This window comes from Euleptes europaea, chromosome 1, assembly GCF_029931775.1.
Source record: "Euleptes europaea isolate rEulEur1 chromosome 1, rEulEur1.hap1, whole genome shotgun sequence".
Taxonomy (NCBI): Eukaryota; Metazoa; Chordata; class Lepidosauria; order Squamata; family Sphaerodactylidae; genus Euleptes; species Euleptes europaea.
Window position 1 is genome coordinate 78,930,397 of NC_079312.1, and position 26,983 is coordinate 78,957,379.

A 26,983-nucleotide genomic window follows, 5' to 3' on the forward strand; every position below is an offset into this window, starting at 1 on the left:
CTAAAACAGAACTGGGAGGAAAGAGAGTTAGAGAGACAAAGTGTAAAGTCCCTTCCCTTCATCTGTCCCTACAACTGGAGCTACCCTTAATTGTTTTGGAAATGTGAGGTGCCAGTGAAGAATTGCTGACTTGCATCTAGCAAGAACAGATGGAAGGAAATTACTCCTTGGGAATTATGCAGGAATATTTAGGAAAACACCTTCAATGCAGGCCTGTCACTCAGACATGCAAGACTAGTAATTTGATAATTTCAATAGCATTAGAAATTCTATCCACAGTGGAATCCATGATTTCAGCTTTATTGTCTGCAAAACGAAGAAGGAACAGACCATCTACATTCTTACTCCTTGGCTGGGCATCATTCAGATTTAGATACGTGTACTGGTATAGCTCTTAACTGGGTGGGTGGGATGTGTTGGATGTTAAGGGTCTGGGGAAGTAAAATTTTTAAAAACCCCAAAAAACAAAATACCCTTCCCTATACAATTAAAAAAAAAACAACCCAATAACGGTGACCCGTCTGGTATCATAAACTGGCTTCACTTAGGTTTAGACTCAGTAGGTTCATGGCCAGGACAGTCCTGGCTCAGTACTAGCACCGAATTTTGTTCAGACAAAGGCAAAATGTCCCGCCCCACAGGTGTTTGTGCTTTCCCAGGCAGCCAAGAGATCTGCTCCAATGTCTGAATATTTCTGGTTAGCCACGACGTTTGCCCAGAAGGACGTGGAGCTTCTTTTGCAGGCCAAGGAGGTTGTTCAAATGCACACAATCTTCCTGTTGACCAAAATGTCTGCTCTGTAGGGGTTGCAGATGCCACTTCTTGGCCTGGACAAAGACTGGGCTCTGGGGCCTGCAGTTTCTCAGCTGTCCAAAGTGATTGTTCTGTAGATGACAGTCCTTTTGTACCAAGCCAAGAGCTCTGTTCATGTATTTGCAAGTTCTCTAGGGGGCAGGATGTTTGTCCCGTGTATGTGGAAAGTTTCCCTGTAGGCCTACAGGACTGCTCATCAGATACAGATGTCCGTTCTTTTGGTTGAGGATTCTGCTCCACGGTCATAGAGCCTCTTTCTTTTGGTTGAGCATTCTGGTCAACAGGCCTCAGTGCCTTCTCTGACACCAGAGGCCGTGGACTTAGTGGGGCTGGAAGCCTTTCTGGCAGCTGAGGTCTCAGGCCTACGGTGGTAGAAGGCTTGTCTGATGGCACAGGCCTACTATCCACTAGGGTAGAAAGCCTGTTGGGCATCTGAGGCCATGATCCCACATGAGTGACTGGCTTTTCTGATAGTTTAGACCTCAAGGCTATGGGAGTGGCTGGCCTGACCACTGGCTGAGATTTCAGGCTCACAGGAGTGACAGACTTGCCTGATGGCTGAGGCAGTGGGCCAACAGAAGCGGCCCCTTCCAGCGGCTGAAGATTCAGAGATTCAGGCTCTGAATGCTTGTCCAACACCTGGAGCTTCAGTGTCTCTGCAGCAGATGGCTTGTCTAACATCTGGGTCCCAAGTGTGTCTGCAGGTGACCTATCTGCCACCTCAGCCTCAAGTGTCTCTGCAGTGGGAATTTTGGCTGATGTCTTCGATCCCGATGCCTCTACGGCGGGTTTCTTATCCCAAGGTCCTGATGCCTCTGTGGAGGGCAGCTTGTCTGGGGGCTGCAACTCATGAACTACAGTGGATAGTTTTTCTGAGGTTTGCAACTTCTGGGTTATAGTGGAGGCTAATTTGTCAGAGGGCTGTAGCCTCAGGGCCACAGTGGAGGGTGATATTTCTGAGGGATGTAGCCTAAGAGCCACAGCAGAGAGTGGCTTGTCAGATGACTGCAACCTAAGGGCAAGGGCTGAGGATAGTTTGTCTGAGGGCTTTAACCTCAGGGCCAGGGTAGAGGACCTTTTGTCTGAAGGTTTTAAACTCAGGGCTAGGGTGGAGGATCGTTTGTCGGATGGTTGCAGCCTCAGTGCCACTGCGGAGGGTGATTTATCTGAGGGCTGTAGCTTCAGCGCAACCGAGGCAGGTGGCTTTTCTGAGGACTTTAATCTCAGAGCCAATGAAGAGGAAGGTGGTTTATCAGAGGGCTGCAGCCTCAGGGCCACAGTCAGAGGTAGCTTCTCTGATGGCTGAGATTTTGGGTCGGTAGCAGAAGGCTGCTGGCCTGGTGACTCAGTGTTTTTGCAGCCAGCTGCTGATTCTGTGGAAGGCGCATACTCACGAATCTCTCCTGGCTCTAGAGGGTTAGGGCCACAAGGATCATGTTCTGTACATGACAGGCGCCCGTCCAACTTAGAGATGAATAGCATGCCTTCTCGATGCTGCTTGCAGTAGGATCTGGGGCACATCTCACAGAAAGAAGCCGCTTCTTTGTTACATACGTCACACTGATGCCAAGGACACTCCCATTTCCCTGCAGCATGGGAAGAACAGGCACAACTGAGTGGAAGATAGGTCACGTGCTAGAAAATCAAGAAATGCTCTGCCTTATGGAGCCCGTGCAGGGAATGTCAGCGGAGTCCAGTTTAACCAGGCATCCAACTCCCAACATAAAATTACATAATATTTATACACAAGGCAGGAAATGTAATTTGGTATTGACTTCAGTTTTATTCAGTTCTGAACACTGTGTTTCAATTTAGTTTGTTTCAAGATAATCACCCACTTACACTAATTAATTTTCAACCCTGTAATTTTCAAATATATTTATTTTTGTCCTATGAAGCGGGATGAAGACCAAAGCTAGGAAGGGAATTAACTTGACACATAGCAATCACACACATGAACAAATGAAGCTGCCTTATACTGAATCGGACCCTTGGTCCAACAAAGTCAGTATTGTCTACTCAGACCGGCAGCGGCTCTCCAGGGTCTCAGGCAGGGGTCTTTCACATCACCTACTACTTGCCTAGTCCCTTTAACTGGAGATGCTGGGGACTGAACCTGGGACCTTCTGCATACCAAGCAGAGGCTCTACCACTGAGCCACAGCCCCTCCCAACATCCTGTAAAACATGGCCCTATTTTAATCTCTTTTCTTTCTCACTATTCAGTTTGTCAAAAGAGGAGCTACATTTGAAGCAATGTTTTCCATAATAAGTAGTGAGAACAAAATATCTAGAAAATACAAAAGAAGTCAACCATGGCGACCAATGGGGTGACAGATGTTGCAGCCAGATCACCCTCACATTGGATAAGATCAAGTGTATCTGAGCCTGAACCAAAAGAAGTCAAAGAAGGGCAGATCTGAAGGAATGTACCAACAAAAACTGATAAATTAGAAGAACATCTACTAACTTAATCTTTTGTCCTCACCAGATATGCACTCCATGAGGTGCTGCCAGCTTTCCAACTAGGGCACCATTTTAGCTCTCTCAACAGCAGTGCCAACAGTCCTGACTGTTACCTTTCGTCTCCATGAACAGTTGTGACAGCCTATTACTGACCTGCAGGACGTCTAGTCAGGTTGAGGCAGTCTGCATGGTACACCTTGGGACAGCCTGGCCTCTTACAGGAGACCAGCTGTCCTCCATCCCCACAGCTGAAACATTCGTCCTCTCGCTCCTTCAAGATTTCCGCCTGTGACTTGCGTTTGCCGTGCCGTCTCTTGAACCTCTTGGACTTCTCTTCGGTGGCAGGAGGCTGATTCTAGAGGCAAAACAATTTCAGTCAGCTCTTTTCCAAAGGGAATAAATCCCCGGTCCTCACAATCTTTTTTTTCTTAAACTTTTTAGCTGACCTAAGAAAGTACCCTGAGGAAAATGGCTATAGTAATAATAATTACAAATACATTTTAAAGACAAAAGGCAGTGGTGTTCTATACTACAGAACTTAAATGAGATTTTGTAACAGACCCACTGAAAATTTAACACTCTTGTTACAATAATGGTATTTAGCACAGATCTCTCTTACAATTGCCACCTCCCACGCATTTTCAACTGGTTTAAACAATGCAGAGAGGGCAGCAGCTTCAGCTTTCCAGAGGCGTTACTTTTAATACCAGCAGCAATCACACAATGAATCTAAACTGCATTCTGCAGTGAGTAGTACTCCTGTGAATTAGAAAGAAGTGAGGCCAATGGAATCCAAAGAGTAGCTGAGGGAAGAAATCCAGAGATGGATGGGTATACCTTCGGTCGCACTCCAAGAAAGCCACTGCAGTTTGGAGCGCCACATTTGCAAACTGTCTTCCCGTTCCCCAAACACTCCAGGTTGTAGTTGAAAGTCAGCTCAGTCCCTGGTAAATCAGAGAAATCAATTACTCATCTATATTATCACAGTCTTCTAAACTTAACATTCAGTTCCAAGCAATGGCATAAAAGATTAAGCCTAACAAAACACACCCAGAAGTGTTGAGAAGAATCTCCTCCTTCCACTTCTCATGTTATGGACAGGCACGGAGCTGGGGGAAGGAGGGTGGGGGAGCACCGCACATGCGCTGGAGCCAGGCACTGGGGTGGAGACAAATGTGCTGGGTGGGGCATGCAGTGGCTGCCCCAGCAGAAACAAAAAGAGAGGGAGAGCAGTGACTGGGCGGGCAGCACGTGCACCAGCCGGGCCATGGGCGGGCAGCTTCACCTGTGCCACGGCAGCACTCCTGCCCACGCTCATGTCCATGCTGGTGCCCCCCTTCTCCTTGCACCAGGGGCAAAAGTGCCCCTGTCAGACCACACCCAAGATCCAGCCCTGGTTATGGAACAGCTTCAGTAGCACAGGGAACCATGCCTGCCTGGGCCAGAACAGAGATATTACTATGGCCATTGTGTTTTCTGCCTTCATTTTGCATAATATCTGAGATTAGTGGGAACTGAGGGAAGTCGTAGTACATGCCCCTTGCCCATGAAATCTTAGAGAATGAGGATGCCAAACTGATTTTGAACAGAAAGCGGAACATTTTTTCTTTGCGTATGTCACAAATAGATCTACTCTGGGTGTGTCCCACTGTTGGAATATCAGGAGGAGGAAGCAGTCATTTCGTTTCCATTTGCGAGGCAGCTGAAGAAGTCTGCTATGTGGCTTTTGCCTCTGCTGTGTGCACAGCTTGGATTGAGGAGCTTTGAAGGATGCACCATTCCCATTTCATGAATGTTAAGTGGCACAAAATTGGTGAGGCTGTCTTCCTCTCTTAGTTTATATAAAACACGGCTGTTAGGTTGTCTGTCACCACCTTGATGTGCGACCCCATTAGGTGAGACTGAAGGTGGTTAGCACCAGGCAAATTACCTTAATTTCTAAGGCATTTGTATGGAGTGATTTCTCAGGAGTGGACCAAGCACCACTGACTGAGAAGGATTCTACATGAGTACCCCAACCTGACAGGGAGGTTTCTGTGGTAAGGGTCATTTCTGGTATGACAGGGTGAAACAGAACCCCTGACAAAAGGTTTTGGGGAAGAGTCCACCAGGACAGGGAACATATGATGTGACTTGGGGCATTTAACTTTCTGGACTGGTGATGATGGAAGATGTCAAATACCCTTACACAGCTGTAAGATATGCACACATAGTCACTACGGCTAAGGTAGAGGCCATGAATCCCTGGAGCCTTTGGAAGAATATGGCCAGTTGGAGTCATAAATGACTGCAGTGGAATACTCCTAGATGCATGGCTAGGATTGTTCCCAGAGGTGCGAAGGCTGTTGCCTGGGAGGAATCTAGTATTGCTTCTTTGAAGGACACTCTGTGAGTAGGATCTAGCCTGGATTTTTTGAAGTTGATTTGAAATCTGAGACCATCTAGGACCTTCAGAATTAGCTAGACATCTGATGCCGTTTTACCTTGGAGTCTACTATGATCAGCCAATCGTCTAGGTAGGGGTAGATTTCGCACCCTAACCTGTACAGGCAAACTACCACCACTGCTACAACATCAGTGAACACTCTGGGGGCTGTAGCTAGATCAAATGATAGGTTGGTATATTGCTGAAAGAGACTGCCACATTGGAAGCAGAGGTCTTTTTGGAATTCTGGCCTGATCCTTTAGGCACCTAAAAAATCTAGGGTCACAAACCATATGCCTGGACATAGCAGAGAAAGGACAAGGCCCAAAGGGCACAATTTCTTCAGAGGCAGCTCTAAAGAAGAGAACTTCTGTCCACGGTGGCAGAGAGAGAACTGAGGGAAGGGCATTTTGCCCTTGAAAAGGCAAGAAAGCAGCATGAGGGGGAAAGGAGCTCCCTCTAAAGTTTTTGAGCTTCAGAAGCTCTCTGCTGCAGGCGTGTGCTGTAACCCGAGTGGAACTGCAAAGGCACCACTATGACGAACACAGTATGTCTGCACAATTTTGCTTACTGTAGGACACCGCACTTCCACGTAGGAAATTTTGTCAATCCAGCATGCAGTTCATCAAGAATGGCAGACACATTTGTCTATGTTAGTATACACAAATATGGAAGAAAGCTATTGTCGGTCATGGCCTTCTGGTGCATGTATTTACAGTGAAGACGTGTGTGTCACATATCATGAACCACACAAAGGGTAAGGTAAATTTCTTATACACAAAGAATTTCTGAGTCCAAAACACAACTTTTTAAAAGGAAACTTAAGAGTCTCATTCATGGCTTCTGAGCAATAGTCACTCTGTACTATTTACATGCAGGTTTGAATGCTTCATCCATCCCAAGCACTGATCCTTTTCTGTTGGAGTTTGTCAGCAATAAAAGAAGAGTACAATAGTTCAGGTTACACAGTCCTAGATACCCCCAAACACTTAGAAACAGAACTGCGAACTGCCTCAAGCACTTTGGGTGGAGAGTTAAAAAGGGCTAGAGTCCAGTAGCACCTTAAAGACTAACAAAAATATTTTCTGGTAGGGTATGAGCTTTCGTGAGCCACAGCTCACTTCTTCAGATACAGCTAGAATGTGAATCCATCTGTCTTTAAGTAGAGGAGAGTGAATTCAGACAAGCATTAGTATGTAAATGTTAACAGTATGTAAATGTGAATAGCAGGCGTGATGGGATTAGGTGTGGTATGCAGAAGAGTCTGTGATGTCTGTGATATTTGGGTGGAGAGACAATGTACAGGTATTTTAAATCAAATAAACAAAAAACAAGACTACTTACCTGCTTTGACGTTTGTGATGGCAAAAAGGCCAACCCGGGTGTCTCCATTCACGGACCACTTCTGAGTCTCACAGTTTGGCTGGCAGCAATGGTTCATGAATCGAGCATAATTGCCTTTTGGTCCAGCATCAATGATCCGATCCTACAGTCACAGGAAACAGCTCTGTTTTTAAAAATACAGCCAAAACCTTTCCCCAACTACAACCAGCTCAGTACAAATACAGAGTGCCTTACAGATTCATTGACTTTGCAGGAAAGTGTGTGTACACACACGTACACACACACGCAACAAGTTCTCTGTTCCAATGCTAAAAACAGAGTTTCACTTACCTGTAACTGTGGTTCATCTGGTGGATCTTCTATGCAGGCACACATTGGGGAGACTGCACAGGCGCAGGCTAGCCACGGATAAGATTTGTCAGCTTCTAGCAAAATCTAAGAGAGTGCTCCCCCTCCCCTTTGGGCATGCAATCTTCCCGCCCCTTGGTCACATGACCCAAGGGGGAGGGAGCACTCTTCCCTCCAGTTCTCCAACCTGCCGCCACGGAACCAACTACTGGTCTAGCGGAGAGGTCCCACAGCAGGGAAGGAGGGAGGGATGTGTGCCTGCATAGAAGATCCACCAGATGAACAATAGTTACAGGTAAGTGAAACTCTGTTTTTCATCTGCGTGGCTTCTATGCAGTCCCACATTGGGAGAGTAGCGAGCTCGCTTACCAGGATGGTGGGTGTGGGACAGTCACCGAAATAAAGACTGCAGTATGGCACGTCCCACAGCTGCATCTCGCGCAGAGTCCACATCCACAGTGTAGGGTTTCATAAACGTGGACCAGGTGGCAGCCTTACAGATGTCCCGGAGATCTGTCTTTGAAGAAAAGGCGATGGAAGCCACATACACTCTGGTAGAGTGTGCTTTAATCATAGGAGGGCATTCTTGGTGAGCAAGATCGTAGGCCAATTTGATGGTAGACGTGATCCACCTCGAGAGAGTCTGAGGAGAAGCACGACGACCTTTACGGTGTCCCCCGTAAGGTTATCGTCCTTACGAAAGTTCTGAGACCTCTCAATGTAAAAAAGGAGGGCTCTTCGGACATCGAGGGAGTGTAACGCCCTATCAGCATCTGAGGATGGGTGAGGGGAAAAAACAGGGAGGACAATGTCCTGGGTAAGGTGGAAGGCTGATACAACCTTGGGTAAAAAAGAGAGCTTTGGCTTCAGTACCACCCTATCCAAGTGGAACTTAGTAAAAGGAGGGGAGTGTGAGAGTGCTGATAAGTCACTGACCCTCCTTGCTGAGGTAATTGCGACCAAAAAGGCCACTTTAAACGACAGCAGAGCCATTTCACAAGTGGCCAATGGCTCAAAGGGAGGTCTCATGAGTTGAGAAAGGTACGGGCATAGTGATGGGAGGATACAAATTAGTGAGACCTCTCAAAAACCTTTTGGAAAGGGGATGAGAAAAGACTGAAAAGGAGTCGATATCTGGGTGAAAAGCCAAAATTGCGGCTAAATAAACTTTAATGGATGAATTAGATAAACCATCACCTTTGAGGGTTAGCAGATAATCAAACACAACAGACAGTGGGCAAGTAATTGGCGAAACATCTTTGACTTTAGCCCAATCAGAAAAATGTCTCCATTTTGTGTCATAAGATCGTCTCGTGGAGGACTTTAAGGAGTGCAATAAGACCTTAGCTACCCTGTCAGACCACTGCCCTGGGGCCGCACCCTCCAGGCAGCGAGTTGTAGGTCTGGGGGGGAGTGGGAGGGATCATTCGGGAGAAGGATGTAGTTCCCTTGTGCAAGTGACATGAGCACTGCGAACCACGACCTCCTGGGCCCAAAAGGGAGTGACAATGATGGCATCTGTCTTGTCGTGGTTCAACTTGGCTAGGACCTTGTAAAGTAGAGGGAATGGGAGAAAGAGATAAGAGAGCCCTGTTCCAAATCGTCTGAAAGGCATCTCCCAATGAGCCCGGGCTGGCTCCCGCCCTCGAATAACACATGGAGTTGTTGTGTGTTGCAAAAAGGTCTACTTGCGGGTAACCCCACTGTCGGAATATTTGGTAGAGACAGTCGTCGCTTAAGGTGAGCTTGTGCGTTTGATTGGGAAGGCGACTCAGAGCATTCGCTAACGTGTTGCTCTTGCCTGCGATGTGAATTGCTACAAGAGTAGCATGTTGAGCTATGGCCCATTCCCAAATGTCGCTGGCCTCTTTGGAGAGCGAAATGGACCCTGTGCCGCCCTGCAAATGAAGAAAGAGCGAGATGGATGGCACGAAGCTCTAATAAATTTATGTGCAACCGGGATTCTAAATGTGACCATGTACCCCGTGACGTAAGGTTACCACAATGAGCACCCCATCCAGAAAGGGAAGCATCTGTGAACAGGTACCTCTCAGGGGAAGGACAATGAAAGGGGATGCCTGAGAGGATGTTGATGTCATACGGCCACCACTGCAGGGAAGCAATGACATATCTGAGGATGGATAGGCATTTGTACTGGGAGTCGACATTGAGCCTGAATGCCCGGAAGAACCAATTTTGGAGCGGGCGCATACAAAGTCGTGCAAACTCCACCACAGCGGTGGTGGAGGCCATGAGGCCTAACAACTGATGTACATGGTAGGCTGTCTGAAAGCATTTCTTAGTGAACTTGGCCACCAATTTTTGGATGTCGTGACCTCTTTGAACAGGGAGGAAGGCCCTGGCTTGTTCGGCATCCAAGCGCGCGCCAATGAAGGTCTGTACCTGTGCAGGGACAAGTTTGGATTTGGAAAAATTAACTAAAAGACCCAGATTATTAAGGACTGCAAGGACTAAATCCACTTGCATGGCCAACTGTGATTGAGAAGGACCCACAATTAACCAATCGTCGAGGTAGGGAAATATTACTCAACCCTTCAGGGCAAGGTGAGCTACCACAACTGCAAGGCACTTTGTAAAGGTCCTGGGGGCCATAGATAACCCAAAGGGTAACACATTGTACTGGTAACATTTTCCGTTACATTCAAACCTCAGGTATTGGCGACACTCTGTGTGAATTGCGATGTGGAAGTAAGCATCGCGGAGATCTAGCACCGTGAACCACATGTGCCTGTCCAGGAGGGGAAGCACTTCTGGGAGCGAGAGCATATGAAATTTTCTAGTCTTAATAAAGGCAATAAAGTCCTGGAGATCCAGGATAGGGCGCTTCCCCCCTTTTTATCCACAAGAAAAAAGCGGGAGTAAAACCCGTTGTTCTGGTCGGCAGATGGAACCTCTGAAATAGCCCCCTTAGAGAGGAGACTGTCAACCTCTTGTACAAGTAGGTCAGGGGCCGGTGACAGAGAGTGGGCCAAGGGCCTATGTGGAGGTAACGTAAGAAACTCTATGAAGTAACCGACATTTATTTTTTTCAGAACCCATACATCACTGGTAATTGCAAACCAAGCATGGAAGAAATCAGACAGGCGATCATGAAAAACAACGGACACGTCTAGTCATGCCTGTTTCGGTTTGTTGAAACGGCCCGGAGACCCTCTGGAGCCTTTGTGGACCTTAGGTTTGTTTTGGAACTTCCTTTCGTTCTGAGGGCGAGGAAAGGAAGGGCGGAATGAAGGTTGTGTGAAAGACCCTTGAAAACGGTATGGGCAGGAAGGTTGGTTGGTTTGTCGGCCAAAACAACGCCACTTGAAATCAGGCGCCTGAGGGGCAATCCCTAGAGACTTTGCATTTGTCTTATTCTTTTTCAAGCGATCCAGAAAGGTATCTGGTCGCTAAATAGGGACGTCCCTTCAAACGGAAGGTCTTCGATACGTGCCCTAGTATCATAGGGGAGCGCAGATTGACGCAACCAAGTGTGTCTGTGGATGACTATGGTGGAAACAATGGCTTTCCTGGACGAGTCCGCCACATGGCGTGCTGCCGTGAGCTGCTGCCTTGCTAAAGACATGCCCTCAGACTGAATGGCTACCGCAGAAGGGCACTGGTTGTCAGGAAGGATGGAAATTTGAGGGGATACACGATCCCAAAGGGAGTACTGATATCTAGCCATGACCGTAAGGAAGTTGGAAATGCAGAGGCCTACCGCACTAGAGGTATAACTTTTTCTAGCAAGGGTATCTAGTTTGCGACCCTCTCTATCGTGTGGAGAGGAATGTGCTCCTGACCTATATTTACCGGGCAAAACCTCCACTATAACGGAATTAGGAGGGGGATGCTGGTAGAGGAATGCTCCACCTTCTCTGCGAATCTTATATAGATTCTCTACTCTTTTGGTGGAAGAGGGGACTGAGGCAGGCTTAGCCCAGTTGGTAGGACCACTTCGAGAATGCTTTTTATCATAAGGAGGGCCACAGGGCCTACATCAGGGTTATGGAGAATATCCATTATATCATCGATAGGACCGGAATCCTCCGGTTTAAAATCAATTTTAAGAGCTTTCGCCTTGCGGATTAATTGTTCCGCGTATAAGTGAATGTCCCCCATAGGAGAAACTGGTTTAGAGTCCCCGACAGTGTCCTCAGGTGAGGGAACTGAAGCGCGGGATTCCTCATCAGGAGAGAAGGAGGCGTCATACTCGGATGGATCAGTGTCCCTTGACATAGAAGGAGACCTGGACAGAGGAGGCTTGTGAAGCGATGCTTGCCTTGGATGGACGGAATCTTTGTGGTGAGACGGCGTGTGTCAACGCTGACGAAAGCCTTCAGAAGGTGAACGTGAATGGGAGCGACGACGACGGTCGACCGAAGAGCCCAAGTAGACAGAAGGAGTGGGATATCGGCTTCGAGAATCATCTCGGCACCGACGAGAGGGAGACCGGCTCCTAGAGGAGTAACAGCACCTATGAATGACTGGATTGCGTGAACGAAGTGAATGGCTATGTCCGGTAGTTGGCTGTTTGGATGATGAACGGTGAGGTTGAACATTTGGACCATGTGAACGAAGTGAACGGCTATGTCCGGTGATTGACTGTTTAGATGATGAACGGTGTTGTTGAACGGCTGGAGTACGTGAGCTATGACCGGAAGAAGACTGTCTGGATGAAGACCGATGAGATTGGGAGTGACAAGAGGTAGATCGGCGCCGACGAATGTATCGGCTCCGACGAGAGGAACGGCTCTGACGAGAGGAACGGCTCCAATGAGAGGATGACCGGCGTCTGTGGGAAGCGGATCGACTTTGATGATCAGATCGACGTTGAGAAGAGGATCAGCTCTGACGGGTAGGGCGGCGACGGCACGAATTTGACCGACGCTGACTGGATCTGGATGAAGCTGGAGTTCGAGAGTGGCATCGAGAAGTCGATCGACGCCGAGGCCGTTGGCCAGGTTCGAGATGGGACAAACCTTTCGGAGACTCCACTTGGTTCTTTTTGACAGACTGCTGGGAGTCTTGTTAAGCACTCACAGGAGGGGGTGGTTGATCAGCACCGACCTGGAGCTCTGCAGGTTCTGCCCGAGACCCTTTATCATCAGGCCGTGGGGACTTTGTAAGCACCGGAGGCACATCTTTGTAGAGATGAAGGAGGTGCTGTCTGAACTCAGCCGAGTCTTCCTGGGCCCTGCTCGGACACGGAACCGAGGGGGTAGCCAGGGAATGAGGAGGCGAATCCTCGATGGTAATGGGCTGCTGCTCAGCTACTTTGGAGGTGAGCGACGCCGATGGGTGAGACGCTTTGGTTTGAGATCGGCGTCGAGGAGAAGCCGAGGGTGATCGACGTCGAAGAGACTTCGGCGAACGTGAAGGTGATCGGAGCCGAGGCGATCTGGAGCGGGACGCATGGCGCAAAGAACTGTGGCCGTGGCCACCATCTTGCGAACCCGGAGCAATAAACTTTGCCGGACAAACAACGACCAACGAGGGCTTCTTAGAAGGGCCACCCCGCTTGGATTTTTTTGTTGGGGGACCAGCTTCAGATTGCGGCTTACCCGTCGAAGGACCAGGCTTAGCAGATTGACCTCGTGGACGAAGAGACTCCTTTTAAAGATGAGAGAGCAGGCGAGTCGAACGAACCCTCAAGGCCTTGTTGGTGAGTTTGGAGCAACAAGTTGCAGGAATATGGCCTTCCCCCAAACAAAGGATGCATTCAAGGTGAGGATCAGTCTTCACCATCTTGGTACCACAAGATGTACATTTCTTGAAAAGTGGAGCTTTCTTGGGCTCCATGGCTAGAGACAAAGCTAACACGTTCTCACTCCGTGGCGGCAGAAAGAGAACTGGAGGGAAGACTGCTCCCTCCCCCTTGGGTCATGTGACTGAGGGGCGGGAAGATTGCATGCCCCAAGGGGAGGGGGAGCACTCTGTTAGATTTTGCTAGAAGCTGACAAATCTTATCCATGGCTGGCCTGCGCAGTCCCCCCAATGTGGGACTGCATAAAAGCCACTCAGATGAACAGGACTAACATATCAGAAGACCTGATATCCTGATTTCTAGCTGTGGCCAATTCAAAACAGAACGTTCACATTTCAAGCATTTCTATCAGGCACCATTCACACCAGAAATTAACAACAGAATGCCAAATTTCATTTGAAGTACAGAAAGTTTTCACATACCTTGTCCAAAGTCAGCATGTAAAAATTGGTAATGTCATGCTCTTGAGCATAGCGGATTCTGGCCCGGCATTCCTCCTCATCTATCAGTTCTCCAACATATTCATTCACAAACTCACCCTGAGACCAGGGGAAAAGGGAAACAAAGAAGTACCGTGAACATGAAGCTAAGAGCAGCCAAACAAACTGTCTAAAAATGGTACTTGAAAAATGTTTGTATTTTGACCTTTCTGCAGTATACTGTATCCTGGAACAGATCCCCCAAGGCAGTTTACACAACATTAAAACAAATTAAAATACACAATCAATATAATAAGAAAGGAGAGACAGGCAAAATTCTGAGTACTATCCTACTGTTTCACTCAGTTAAGAGCGATGCATTCCGTCAGCACAAGATATAGCCTGCCATGCAAGAAGCTCCTCCAGCAGAAGGACCGCTCTCATTGATGGAATTCATTTTGTACTAAACACAATGCACTACCCGAAACCAAGTGGAGTGGTAGAATACAAACCACTCTGTCCCATTTCCAGTATGGCAAAGGAAACAATAAGCAGAACCCCATTAACATTACCATAATTTTTTTTGAAATGTCAAATCACATTTTAGCAGCTCAAATAGGTAAGGGCCCTATCCATCAATGAAAGCTGTTTCGGTTACTTAAAGACAAAATTAACACACATCACTTGAATATCCATTCATGAAAGTTAAAAGCTTCTAAGTATATCTTAGAGACACAGTCTAAAGCACTAACTTGATTATAAGCAAATAATTTTTTTTGGGTAAAAAATACATTAAAAAAAAAACCATACTGTGGCAACCTATCATAATGCTACTGTATCAACTTGTGCTGTTCCAGACTTCTCTTAAACGTAAGCTGCTTAAATCAATCTCATCAGTTCAACTAGCATGAATCATGTTTATACAGCTGCACAGAAAAAAGCAGGAATCAAGAGGAAAATTAGAAAAATTTAGATGACAGAAATTATACATTATGTATATTACACAAGATGGCTCATTTCTCATCTTTATAAATCTAGTGCTTTAATGAGGACATATTTGAGTTATGAAAAGTGTGGGATGTTGTCTGCTGAAAGCCAATATAAAAAAGAAGTTAAGAGAGCAAAACAAAGCATACCTTTTTAATGTCTCTTTTAGCTTGCAAGCCCCAGCCTCGGGCTAGAGTGCGGAAGATTTCTACTTCTGGGTACTGCCTCTTGGTGAAACACTGGTTTTGGCAGCGTTCCCCAGCCGGACACACTGCTGGATGACACTCATATAGCAGCATGCGATTTATGCACTCTGAGTCTAGGCCACAGGGGTTTTCATCAGCTGCCTTGCAGTTGCAGCGGGGTATTTCAGATAGGTCCGCAGTGAAGATCTGCACTTTGCCTATAGGCCGGTTTATCTTTAAATACAAACATACAAGACCAAGTAAATAAGCAAGTCTGGCTGAGAGACAATTCAAAATGCAAGCGTGGATGGAGCTACACTCAAAGCTATGGACATATATATGAGAATGTGTGTGTTTTAGTGATAGTTAAGGAAGAATGGGCCCATACAGTACTTTTATGTACACTTGAAAAATCAAGTGCCTTTGATACAGAAAATGAACACACATGATGACACCTTATACAAAGTCATACCACTGATATATCAAGGTCAGTATTGTCTACTCTGAATGGCAGGGTCTCTCCAAGGTCTCAGAAAGAGGTCTTTCACATTGTCAACTACATGATCCGTTTAATTCAGTGGTTCCCAACTTTTTTTTGACCAGGGACCACTAGGACTTTTTTGTTCGGTGCAGGGACCCCAAGGTTCAAAATAAAAATTCAGAGAATTTGAAAATAAACTTTAATCATAACTGTTAGTTAAACATTAAACTTAGAATAATATTTGAATATATTTTTTTATAACAGAGAACTTTTAATTGAAAATATTAATTTATTATGGGTTTATAACTTTGTTTTGCGGACCTTAATTTAGTTCTCGCGGACCCCTGGGGGTCCGTGGACCCCCGGTTGGGAACCAGTGGTTTAATTGGAGATTCCAGGAATTCAATTTGGGGCCTTCTGCATGCCAACCCAATGCTCTGCCACTGAGCTGTGGCCCCTCTAATAAGTGCATCCTTCACTTCAATTATTATCTATGACAACGGTTTTCAAAGCGTAATTCAGACCCTCCCAAGTGTGGTGCAAACACTTGCCAGAAATAACATACATCTCTATGGAGCCAAGAGAGAAAATATCAATCCCCTTCCTCGGAACATTACTGGTTCATATTACTGGTTCATAGTACTCAGGGTTCAATATAATGTAGCTAACATACTCCACGGTACAGATCAACAAATCAGTGGGTTATAGATTAAATCAAGCCTGAACTGACCCTAGAAGCTAAAATGACTAAACTGAGGCTGTCATACTTTGGTCACATTATGAGAAGGCAAGAGTCACTGGAAAAGACAAGCATGCTACGAAAAGTTGAAGGCAGCAGGAAAAGAGGAAGACCCAACAAGAGATGGATTGACTCTTTGAAGGATGCCACGGCCCTCAATTTGCAAGATCTGAGCAAGGCTGCTCATGATAGGACATTTTGGAGGACACTGATTCGTAGGGTCGCCATGAGTTGGAAATGATTTTGGCGGCACTTAACACACACTGCAAAATACAGTCTGGGAGACTGAGGCACCACTGAAAGCTGTTTTTGTGGTGCAATCACCATCATTTTAGAAAGAGACAAATATGATAGTGGAAAGACTATACAGACATTATTTACAGGGATGTGGTGGCAAGTGTGAGATATGGATTACAGAAGAGCAAGTACAGCACATGTGAAGAATGCCCCCCCCTCCGATTAGTATTAATTGTGGTTAAGACTGGTCCCAACACAAACCTTTAGTTATGGTTATGGCTGACTGGGATTGTTCCCTTAACCATGCTTTAGAGACTAGGAGCATCACGTCCACACAGTCTGCTATGACATTCTGCATTCTCACCTTGATATGTTTGTAAGGAGGAGGCTTCTTATCGTTCTTCTTGTCTTCCTGTAGCTGCCGCAGCTCCTTCTGAGCCTTTAGCTCTTCAAATCTCACAGCTGCTTCCTGCAGAGCTACATTAAGAAAAAGTTTCAAATAAGATTTAAACAGCTCCTTCTGAGCCTTTAGCTCTTCAAATCTCACAGCTGCTTCCTGCAGAGTTACATTAAGAAAAAGTTTCAAATAAGATTTAAACAGATACACAGCCATTTTTCTAGTAGATGTATTTCTTTTGATTTGACATGATGTCTGAATTGAGACACTTTCTAGTAGGCTGTTGTTACCATTCAATTTTCAAACCGGGAGGGCAGGAGCAGAATCAGGAACAGATTCAGAAAGGTTTATTTAAATTATTTTAACCCAACCTAAGACCAGGGAAAACATTTAGGTAGTTTAGACTAGGGAATGTATCCAACAATCTGCTCATGCAAGGACTGTAGATCTCCCCCCCCCCCCCAGCAGTTCCTTACATCCTGGAAAACTTTATTCCCAGGTTGCGGGACCTGCATAGAGTAACAGCAGTGCATGTTGGTGGGCTGCAGTGAGGAGGCAAAATTACTCCCTCTTCAATCAGCACCGCTCTACTCGTCAGTGCTATTCTTGAAGTGCATCAATAATTTTTTTTTAATCTGCTATAAGTAGTATTGTAGTTTCTTGGGACTGGAGACATGTACAACACCTACGGTTGGCTTCAGTGGCCAAGTCATCATGCACTTTCTTAAGAGCACATTAGATTACTGCAATGCACTCTACATAGGGCTGCCCTTCAGAAGTGTTCAGAAACTTCAACTGGTACAGAATGCTGCAGCCAGGATGTTGACTGGAGTGAGTTGTAGGGACCACACAACTTCAGTCTTGGTCCATTTACACTGGCTCCCAATCTGTTCCCTGGCACAAGTCAAGTGTCCTTTAAAGTATTGCCCTTTATGGTTCGAGACCAATATACCTACATTCCCTTATGAACCTACCCAACCAGCACGGTCATCTTATGAGACCCTGCTTCAGGAGCCCTGCCTTCTGAGATTAGGAAGGTAGCAACCGAAGAGAGCACCTTCTCAGTTGTGGCACCAAAATGTTAGCACTCCCTGCCCAGGGAAATTAATCTGTTCCCTGATGATGCCATCTTTCACCAGCGAGTGAGGTTTCATTTGGCATTCCCTCAGTGATCCTTCCTTCTTCCCCAATGGTTTAATTATTGTTTTTATTACTTTGTATGCATTTTAGCTCAGGCTTTGTTTTAATGTACTTCTGCTGCTGCCTTTTTTTGTCTTGTTTTAATGTTCACTGCCTTGTGAGGGCAGAAAGGAGGGATATAAATTATGTAAAATAAAACACATAAATAAAACACATAAAAGAAAACATGCTACCTTTCTTGTAAATGCCATCCACTCCTTTTGCCATCTTGTCCTTGCTGCTCACGTCTCCTTCCATATAGGGGAATACTCGAGCCTGGTGCGTCCAAAGGTAATCATTTGATCCAAAAAACAGCACAGGAAATTCACCAGTGACGTGTTTCATCTTTTGGATGTTGACAGGGATGGTCCTAGGATGGCAAATCTCAGCAGGCCACCACCTGGTAATAACAAAACAAAACCAAAAAGCCAGGAACAATAGGTTAGCCCACGTGCATTCCAGATGTATTTTATTATTTAGTTCATTTATAGCCCACCTTTCTCTCCAATGGGGACTCAATGGAGACTCATTCTACTCTCCTCCATTTTATCCTCACAACAACCCTGTGAGGTAGGGTAGGCTGAGAGTGCGTGACTGGCCCAAGGTCACCCAGCGAGCTTCCATGGCACAAGCGGGGATTCGAACCTGGGCCTCCCAGATAGCACACCACACTGGCTTTCTGTTCCCTAGGTTAATCCTTTTGGCAGTTCATCTTTTGTACGGTTGCTAACCATGACAAAGCTGCAACTCACATGGAAAGACAACTTTATACATCCTGTTATCAGTGTGGGAGCAAATGCAGGAACAACAGGCATACGAGCAGGTAAAAGTGGGTCTCACTTGTGTGATTTATCACTGTTTTATCATTTAGTTAAAGCTGCAGGCATTACTGTAGTTACCACAACCAGAGGAGAGCCAGCTCGAACCTTCAGTGATTAAAACATCATTTCCCCTCACCCACCTGTAACGCCCCACTTTCACCCAGACCACCTCCTTGTAGTGGGGTTTCTTGCCAGCCTTGCAGTCATTACAATACCAGCTCCCTTCCGGCATGTCGATGTTCAGACACTCCCGGTGGAAGGCAGCAGGGCAAGACTCACAGCACAGAAGGCTCCCACCTGTGAAAAACAAAAGGCGGCTTTGATAGAGACAAAGGGGTCCCCTGTTGCGTTCAACACTTGACTAGATAGTCTCCTCCTTCCCATGCAATAAAGAGAAACACCAGTGGTGAAAAATTCAAAATGAAGCATAAGTGGTATTCTTTCCCCCTGTCCATCAATAATGACTCCTTCGATCTCAAACCCTATCACAGATCTCAGGATAGGAAAATGGTCAGAACAGTATTAACACCAGTGTTCTGTGTAGGGCAATCTTCATTCATAGCGGTCAGTTTTATTTCAGAGGCATCGAGGTTATCTAACCCACCACAATACAACAGTGCGCATTGCTCCCATACTTGTTTGCACAGAGCTGCACCTGAAGGTGAGAACATTTTCTTTAGCCAAAATAAGCAGTTTGGAATGCTGAAGGATGCTATATTGAAGAGATAAAAAAGCAACCTGCTCTGGTGGGTTTTAATCCTGTATTTTCCAGCTCCCTTATTGCATAGCCATATTAAGATTTTATAGGTACTCATAAGCAGTAAGCTGGAGCAGGTGCAGGGTCCCCCCCCCCCCGCAGTGAGCTCTGTTTCCCTTCCATCTTCAGTCCCTGAAGGACTCAAGGACAGCCCCTGAACCTAATGCTGATTGCCTCCAGTGGATAATCCACTTAATTTTGTTCTCCCCCCTCAACTGCTTTGCAAGTGTATCTGAGCAAAGATTTCAGCAGCACTCTACTTTGAATATTTGGGGGGGGGAAACCTGCATCAAGAAGGATACATTGGGCATCATGACTGACAAAAGGGCCTAGCCAATCAGTTCTGTGCACAGTCTCATCAGTGAAAACAAGCTTCTCCTCAGCTGAACTGAAGGAGGCTGTATGTCTGACCAAAAGTGGAACGTGTGCTTCCACAGCAGGCTCATCATTAAAATTATGTCTTGTGCACTGCACTATCAAGCTCCCTGGATCTTCATCCTAGGCTTCTGGGAACTCACTTGCGTCCTGCTGTATAAAAATAATAATGGGTTGGATCCTACAAACTGTGAATAGATGGTGTTCATGGAACAGATCACCCCACTTCCCTATTTCTCCCCCCCCCAAAAAAAGCTGCTGCTGAGGATTAAGCAGGACTTCTGGGAACAGAGTGGGATGAAGCTTGAAAGGAACATGGCAGAAGTCACTCCCACCTCTCCTGTGCACCCTCTTCTGTGAATGGAGAACTCAAGAAAGAGCAACTTCTGTGGGTTCCATATCCATGCCGCAGCCTTCAACACTGCAACCCAATTTGTTCCCGAGGGCTCCCTGGGATTCTGAAAGTTTGTTTTTTTGTGGGGGGGGGAGTGGGGTGCAGAAAGCCTCAGGGGGAAGAAGATCAATTCCATTAACTCCTTTGGTTTATGATTTGCAGACATCAACCTATGATTTCTGTTGCTGCCAATTAAATCCTGATAAGCTGGACATTAAAGATTACTTCTAGCAAGCCTGTGTGTGGACAGTATGCAAAAGGGCTTCTTTTCTGTAATTTTTTCTGCATATGCACAAACTTTCTCCTTCAATAATGTCCTTCTGATGAAGGAGCCATCCAGAAAATGGCAATACCACAATGCACAAGACTGTCTTACCTTCCGAACAGACGAAGCACCAGCTGACGTTTACATGCTCGTGGTTTCTGCAGCCTCTCCGAGCGGTAAAATGATTAGGGCAGATCATGCTATTGGAAGCAAGGATCACTGTCCCAGCAGCAAGGCAGAAATCATTTGAATGGTATGCAACAGGACATCGAACACAACGCATCAAGCGACCTTGCAGAGGAACACATTGGAATTACATGGGGTTTTTTAATCTGAAAAAAATGGCTAAGAATCAAGTTTTTTTAAAAAAAATCAATCCCACATCTAAAATTTCCAACAAAAGCATAAATCCTAATTAATGGCTGCACAGGAAATGAATTTAGAAAAAGACTTCAATGGTGGGTACATAAAATTACTGTACCTTTAGACGCAGACACATTTGCAGGGTTGGCTGCATGGCAGGTCATACAGATGTGCAATGAACATCGAAAGCCCTTGTTCTGCATGACGGTGGGAGGATACTTCTGTATACATTCTTCATGGTAGTACTTCCCACACAGAGGAAGCAAACACCGCTTCACATTTTCTCCACTGCTCTTGCATACAAAGCACGTGTGGACCCCTGAAGGATGGGACAGTAAAATGGAAGAGAATTTCAATCAAAGTTTAGAAGAAAGCAGAGTTCTAAGAAGTAACAAAGCAGAAATGTATAGGCAAACAGTTTGGGGTGTCGAACCCATTTGTTACAAGGGCCAGATATGACATAAATATCACTTGGTTGGGCCAGGTCATGAGTACCATCACATTTAATGCCAGGTACCGGAGACACAAACTTTATAGAAGACACAGGCAAAACCAATTAATGATACTATTTTTTACTTAAAAGACTAACATGCTTAAAACAATAACACTCTTATAATATTTTCTTTTATTTAAAATCTTTGATAATTGACACCTCAGGATGGAGGGAGGTGGCTGCCTTGGCTGGTGAGCCCGCTGCAGGCTCGGCAACCCGTATCATGATTGGGGGTGGGGTTGGCTGCCTCGGATGGCTCACGGGCTGGATAAGAGCTCTCAAGGAGCCGGATCTGGTCCCCGAACCACACGTTTGACACCCCTGGTCTAGCTGATGGTAGCTAGAGTAGGAACTGTTCTATTTTTGTTTACAGTGTAGCTTGCACCACAGCAATGTCATTCATTTTTAACAGGTTCACAAACACAAAATAGGACAAAAGCGGAGTAGATTAGTGGTGAGCTTTGTCCCTGCTCCAAGAACTGTACCTGTGGAACACTCGGTGCAGATGAACTTGCCCATCGGCATTTCGGAGAGCCCAAGGCACTGCAGGTGGAAAGCGCCACAGCACTGCGCCTCACACAACAACAACTCACCCGGCTTTTCACAGATCTGTGAGGAAGGGAAACAAAGCATTACCACAGGGGATTTTTTTTTTAATACGCACAAAATATACGGTTTGTGTTTCCTTCAGCTGAACCTTTTTCAAAAATGGGTTTTCACACCTATCTCTTTAGAGCAAGCGCATAGCCAACTTTGTGTGGCTTGTCATATGCATGAAGGAAATCCCAGTGATTTATGCAACTTCACAATTCCCATTCAAATGATTTTCTAACAGATAAAATGAATTCGGGTCAGAGCTGGTGCCCTGTTTGTAAAAAGTTTATTTCAGGGCAACACCCCCCACCCCCTAAAAAAACCCTGAAATAAACCAACCCAGCCCTGCCTGAAACAAGAATGGGAGAATACTGGTTCCTGTTGACACCATCTGTTCCCAAGTAGTCTAGCCCATGACATTTTCACCGTCAGCAGCATTCAAGCTGAATGTCTCAGATTTCTACCTGACACACGTTCTCCTTGAGGGCAGCTCCTCCTCCACGCTCCCCTTGTATCTTTTTGGATGAAGGGACTCCATGGTCATTTTCGGACCCCTCTTCAGTAGTCTCCTTGGGGCTTCCTACTGTCCCCTGAGTAGCTCTATCTCCCTTTTAAAAAAGAAGGCCAAGATTTTAAACAGCCACATTCTTTCCTTGGCCCCCACACCCTCTTCTGGGCTGCTGTTAGATGGGCTACAAAACATACGGATGTTCCGCCAACCTGCTCGCTGAGGTGCGCATGCAACGCTTCTAGCCCTAATCATTCTGCCTGCAGAAGGTGCCTCACGCTGTGGCGCTAACTCTCCTCACACTGCTCCAACTCTTAGGTTTCACTGGGGGAAAGAAACATTCTCAACTTTATTACAGCACATTAAATATCACTGTTTTGTTGTCCTGTTTTGGCAGCTTTACTGACTGGCCACACTGGAGAATTTCAACAATCCTTCCTCCAAGCCGCCTCTGTATTGGGCATACATTATGAAGTTGCAAATTAACACATTTCTTGAAGTGTTTAATTTCTCTGCTCATATGAATAACACACCCTGATTTTTAAAAGTTACACTTCCACAGTGTGAACAGGACCACCAAATAAATATATGAAACCTACATTTACAGGTACCTTCCTGTTTTGTGCTAAATCTTGCAAGGAAAAAGTTGTGCACTACTCCTTCTAAACAACTTTGTCCTAGTGGCAGACTGAGGAAAAATACAGCTCTGTACATGTCCCTGTCCTACAGAACACCTACAGGACAGAGGAAACAATTCTACATCGGACAGTCTCGATCAAGCTGTTAGGAGGACAAAATATATGTAGTTTTCATTTCCACAGCAGTATAGGGCAGGAATCAAGAGCTCATGAATTAGAATCCAAAGAACTGCCAGCTCGGTACCATATGCAAAAGAGAGCTTTCATGCCTCCTCTCTCCCATTGCACTACCAATAAACTGAGGAACATCATAAGGTGCTTGCAATGGGAAGGGGGAACTGGCAAAAGAAAAAGAAAAATCACTCCCCCTGCTTGTGTAAGCAGAAGCGCCTACTTGCAGAAGGAGGAATTTGGATCCAACTCAATGACAGAAACATTCCTTAAAAGATACCTTTTTAAAATGCAGAAGTAAATCATCCAGTGAAATACACTGTATCAAAATTTACAAAGGTCCATCATTCCGAGAAATGAAACCTAAGCTTCCAAAGTGAACTACTAGTTCAGAGGGTAAAACTTCTTCAAGTTTGGTGAGAGCTTTTTAAATATTTTCATTTTGCAACACAGTCAAGTGTTCCAAAGTTGTTGGGTGTTTGTTTGTATTTTGGTGCTACTTTCAAAAGAAAAACGGTTAAGTGTATTGCTTCACACAGTCAGGAGAATCCACAGCTTAGCAGTACCTCTGAGTTTGAGGTTTCTCCAAGAGCATCTTCACCCTTCTCTTTTTTATTTGGAGCTGCAGACAGAGTTCGCCTCTGCCGCTTTCGTTTTCTCTGTTTTGTTGGAGTCTTTTCAGGAGCTGTAGCAAGGCAGAGTGCATGATTTAAAGCCATGGCAGAAACAGCTGAATCGTGAGACAATTTTGATAATGTCACTTCTCAGCCTTAAATACAACAGAATCCAGAATTCACCATCTTGTATAATGACACTGGGTACACTCAGGATCAATGCATGCAAGCCTATCCAAAGGCAGCACAAATTTAAAAAAATATTGTGATCAGGACATTAGAACCAAATACATTATTTTCTTTATTACCATCAGATCAAAGACATTGCTAGTATGTTTATAAAGAATTCAAATTCAACGTATTCCTATGTACAACACACAGGAAACGTAGTTGATACCTAAGGTCAAATACTGGAGAACTGAAATAATGAGTTTCTCATCCTTGCGATCATTAAGAAAAGCACAGTTGGCATCAGCTGAAGATTAAGAAAGCCAAACAGTGGCCTGCCCTTTCTATGCTGTCTTCTGGCCAATCCCCTCTGTTTTTCAGTCCTGGCTCTGAGCAGCCATTGCTAAGATTTCCACGTAATTTCCACGCTTTGCATTTTAGTCTGTTTTCAATAGCTAGACATTCATTGTTGAACACAGCACCTTGTGATGTTTTAAAGACAACTAATTTATTGCGGACATACACTTTTGTAAGTCAGAGTACACTTCATCATGTGCATGGAGGTGAATCTGAAGTACCATCATCTACTCTGAGATCTCAGACTGTGTGAGTGTCGGTGGCACAAATAAAACCAAGAAATCAGAAGACTGAAGTTATTACTACAATCTCATCAAAAACATCAGCGGGAACTTGAGGTGGGTATACAGTATAAAATAAATTTGCAAAACTGTAAAACTTTTTTATAGTCAAAGTAGCCCGTTCCCTCTCAGATATACATTTCCAAGTCAAGCCATGACACACATTGTTTCATTCAGCATTAATTATTTCACTGTGTTATTTTTTAGCTTTTGCAGAAAATCTTAAAAGAAAAACTTTACAAATCTTGACAAGAAATGATGAACCATTTGCTTATAACTTAGCTGACTGGTTACTTATTGTGACTGAAGAATCTTGCTTAGTTTACACACTGCATAGGAAACTGCTTGCTTCATTCTACAGAACTCAAGCAATGCCTACCTTCACCAGAGTCCAGAAATTGAGGTGTGGAATACAACTCAGACATTTCAGTATCCAAAGGACCAGCCTCAGAACACTGCGGATAAGTAACATTGACAATTTACCAAGCAAATTCACATTCCTGCAAGAAGGTGTGTTTCTCTGAGCTCATCTCAACTACAATTCTACTTCAACAAATTTACAAATCAATATTACAGCTTCTCAAATTACTACAAGGAGAAGACCACCCGGAGAGATCACTGAATGGCAACAAAAGGGGAGAATCATATTTGACGGAATGTATTTAACAGACTTTCGTTACTGTGAAGGACTAGAAATATCATAATCATACAAAACAAGTACAGGGCCTATGCTGAATAAAATACATTACCCCATTTTCACAGATAACAACTACGACCCCTACCCTTGGCAGATGTTGTTGTCCATATTACAGGAGAGCAGAACCAGAATGACACCTCAGATACTTATGTTACATAGAGGACCATACTCTAACAGACCTGAGAAGTTAGACTTGTATCCCATCTAGAGACATTTTAGCACAACAGTCTTTCAATCATGGCATAAATGTCCTATAAGAGTTAATATCCTGGTACAGAATAAGAACAACTCTCATTTTGTCACCTAGCATGTGCTGATGTTATTTTTTTTAATACCCACAAATGCAAAGTAAAATTAGGAGTTGTTTCATATCAGAGGTTGTACTCCTCATAAAAAGCCAAGATACTTACTGATTTGCCTAAAGAGTTGGAGAAAACATACCACTAAGACATGATCTTATATTCAACTGTGATGAATAAAGGTTGTATATAAAAAATGATTAGTGGGTTGTAGCTTTGGCCATTATAAAAGATACACATATTCAAGGGTTTACAGGACTAACATAAACCTAATTTGGGTGGCAGGTTTTTTTAAAAAAGGGAAACCGACAATGAGAAATTCACAGATAAAGTTTTGAATTATTTTGCAGATTCCGTTATTTTACACCCAAGGGCATAGCAGAACTTTATATTGTAGCTAAGACTTAAAAGCTGAATGAAGGAATGTACCTTCTTTATGGAAGTCCACTCTCTCTTTGGTATGAATGTGGTATCCAAATCATTGGATTCCAAGAGTTTTTTAGTTGGCTTCCTCTGACGCTTGCTCTCAAAGCTCCCTGTGACAAAGATGCAAGTCAGTCATTCTCCATACAAGGTACAAACTAGAACTTGTTAACAACCATGACATCCTTTATGCTATACCTCCTCTTTCCAGGACCAAGGAAGCAGCAAGATCAGCAGGGCAACCCTAACAGTTATGCCCTTCTAAGCCCACTTAGTTCAATGGACTCAGAAGAGCACAACTCTGCTTAAGATGGTTCTGTAAGCGAAATATGTCATGCATATTCCATTAGCCACCTTAGTGGCCCGTGTAAAGGCAGAAAGCTGGGATATACATTTTGTAAACAAACAAACAAACCTATTAATCTTCAGGCTTAATATACTCCATTTTGCCAGGTATTGATCTTATCTTTAATTTTGTAGAATAATTGAATGTTCTTTTATTTGATTCATTCAAACAGATGAAATTACACATATGTACTAGTACTGAAAAGCACAACTAAGATGAGAATGTTATCAAAGAGCAAAAAGTGCTGCAATGCAGGGCTATTTCAAAGTCCTTGGAAGTTAAAAGTTAGCTACAGAGGCTTTTTCTGCCAAAAAAAAGTTGAAACCACAAACTGGAGAGAATGTTTCGGGGATGGAGGGCTAAAGGAACACAGAATGGGAGGTAAACAGCCCACCATCAACCATTTCAAAAGTTGTTTGCACCTAGCCAGTGCCTTCTGCTTCCTGAGGAGACAGTGAAGCTCCCAGGCTGTATCACTTCTAAAGATTTTCTGGACTTCTCCAAAGCACTTTCAGCTGGGTCTGAATTTGGGTAATTTGAACAAACCAACATCAGTAATCTTCATCCCTTCAAGCTCCTTATTTTGTTCTACTGGCTTCTGTTTAACTATGGTTTTATATTCTATTTGCACCC

The 26,983-nt window shown here is 44.9% G+C and overlaps 1 protein-coding gene across 2 annotated transcripts in view; it reads right to left on the bottom strand.

Annotated features, from left to right (window-relative positions):
• Positions 1-277: 277 nt before the first annotated feature.
• The window catches only part of NSD1 (nuclear receptor binding SET domain protein 1), a 73,851-nt gene continuing 47,145 nt past the window's right edge, over positions 278-26,983 (bottom strand). The window contains exons 8-24 of one of the 2 annotated variants that reach the window (XM_056852937.1): positions 26,011-26,117; positions 24,965-25,040; positions 23,732-23,850; positions 22,313-22,456; positions 21,740-21,863; positions 20,880-21,080; positions 20,510-20,689; positions 18,748-18,904; positions 17,981-18,186; positions 16,575-16,687; positions 14,718-14,987; positions 13,585-13,701; positions 7,048-7,189; positions 4,116-4,222; positions 3,432-3,633; positions 2,208-2,399; positions 278-1,667 (exon numbers count right to left, since the gene is read on the bottom strand). In XM_056852937.1, the coding sequence (XP_056708915.1) occupies positions 541-1,667; positions 2,208-2,399; positions 3,432-3,633; positions 4,116-4,222; positions 7,048-7,189; positions 13,585-13,701; positions 14,718-14,987; positions 16,575-16,687; positions 17,981-18,186; positions 18,748-18,904; positions 20,510-20,689; positions 20,880-21,080; positions 21,740-21,863; positions 22,313-22,456; positions 23,732-23,850; positions 24,965-25,040; positions 26,011-26,117 (3,584 nt within the window). In that variant the 3' untranslated portion in view covers positions 278-540. Of the gene's footprint in view, positions 2,400-3,431; positions 3,634-4,115; positions 4,223-7,047; positions 7,190-13,584; positions 13,702-14,717; positions 14,988-16,574; positions 16,688-17,980; positions 18,187-18,747; positions 18,905-20,509; positions 20,690-20,879; positions 21,081-21,739; positions 21,864-22,312; positions 22,457-23,731; positions 23,851-24,964; positions 25,041-26,010; positions 26,118-26,983 lie in introns of both variants that reach the window. The other variant, XM_056852929.1, reaches the window with a different exon arrangement.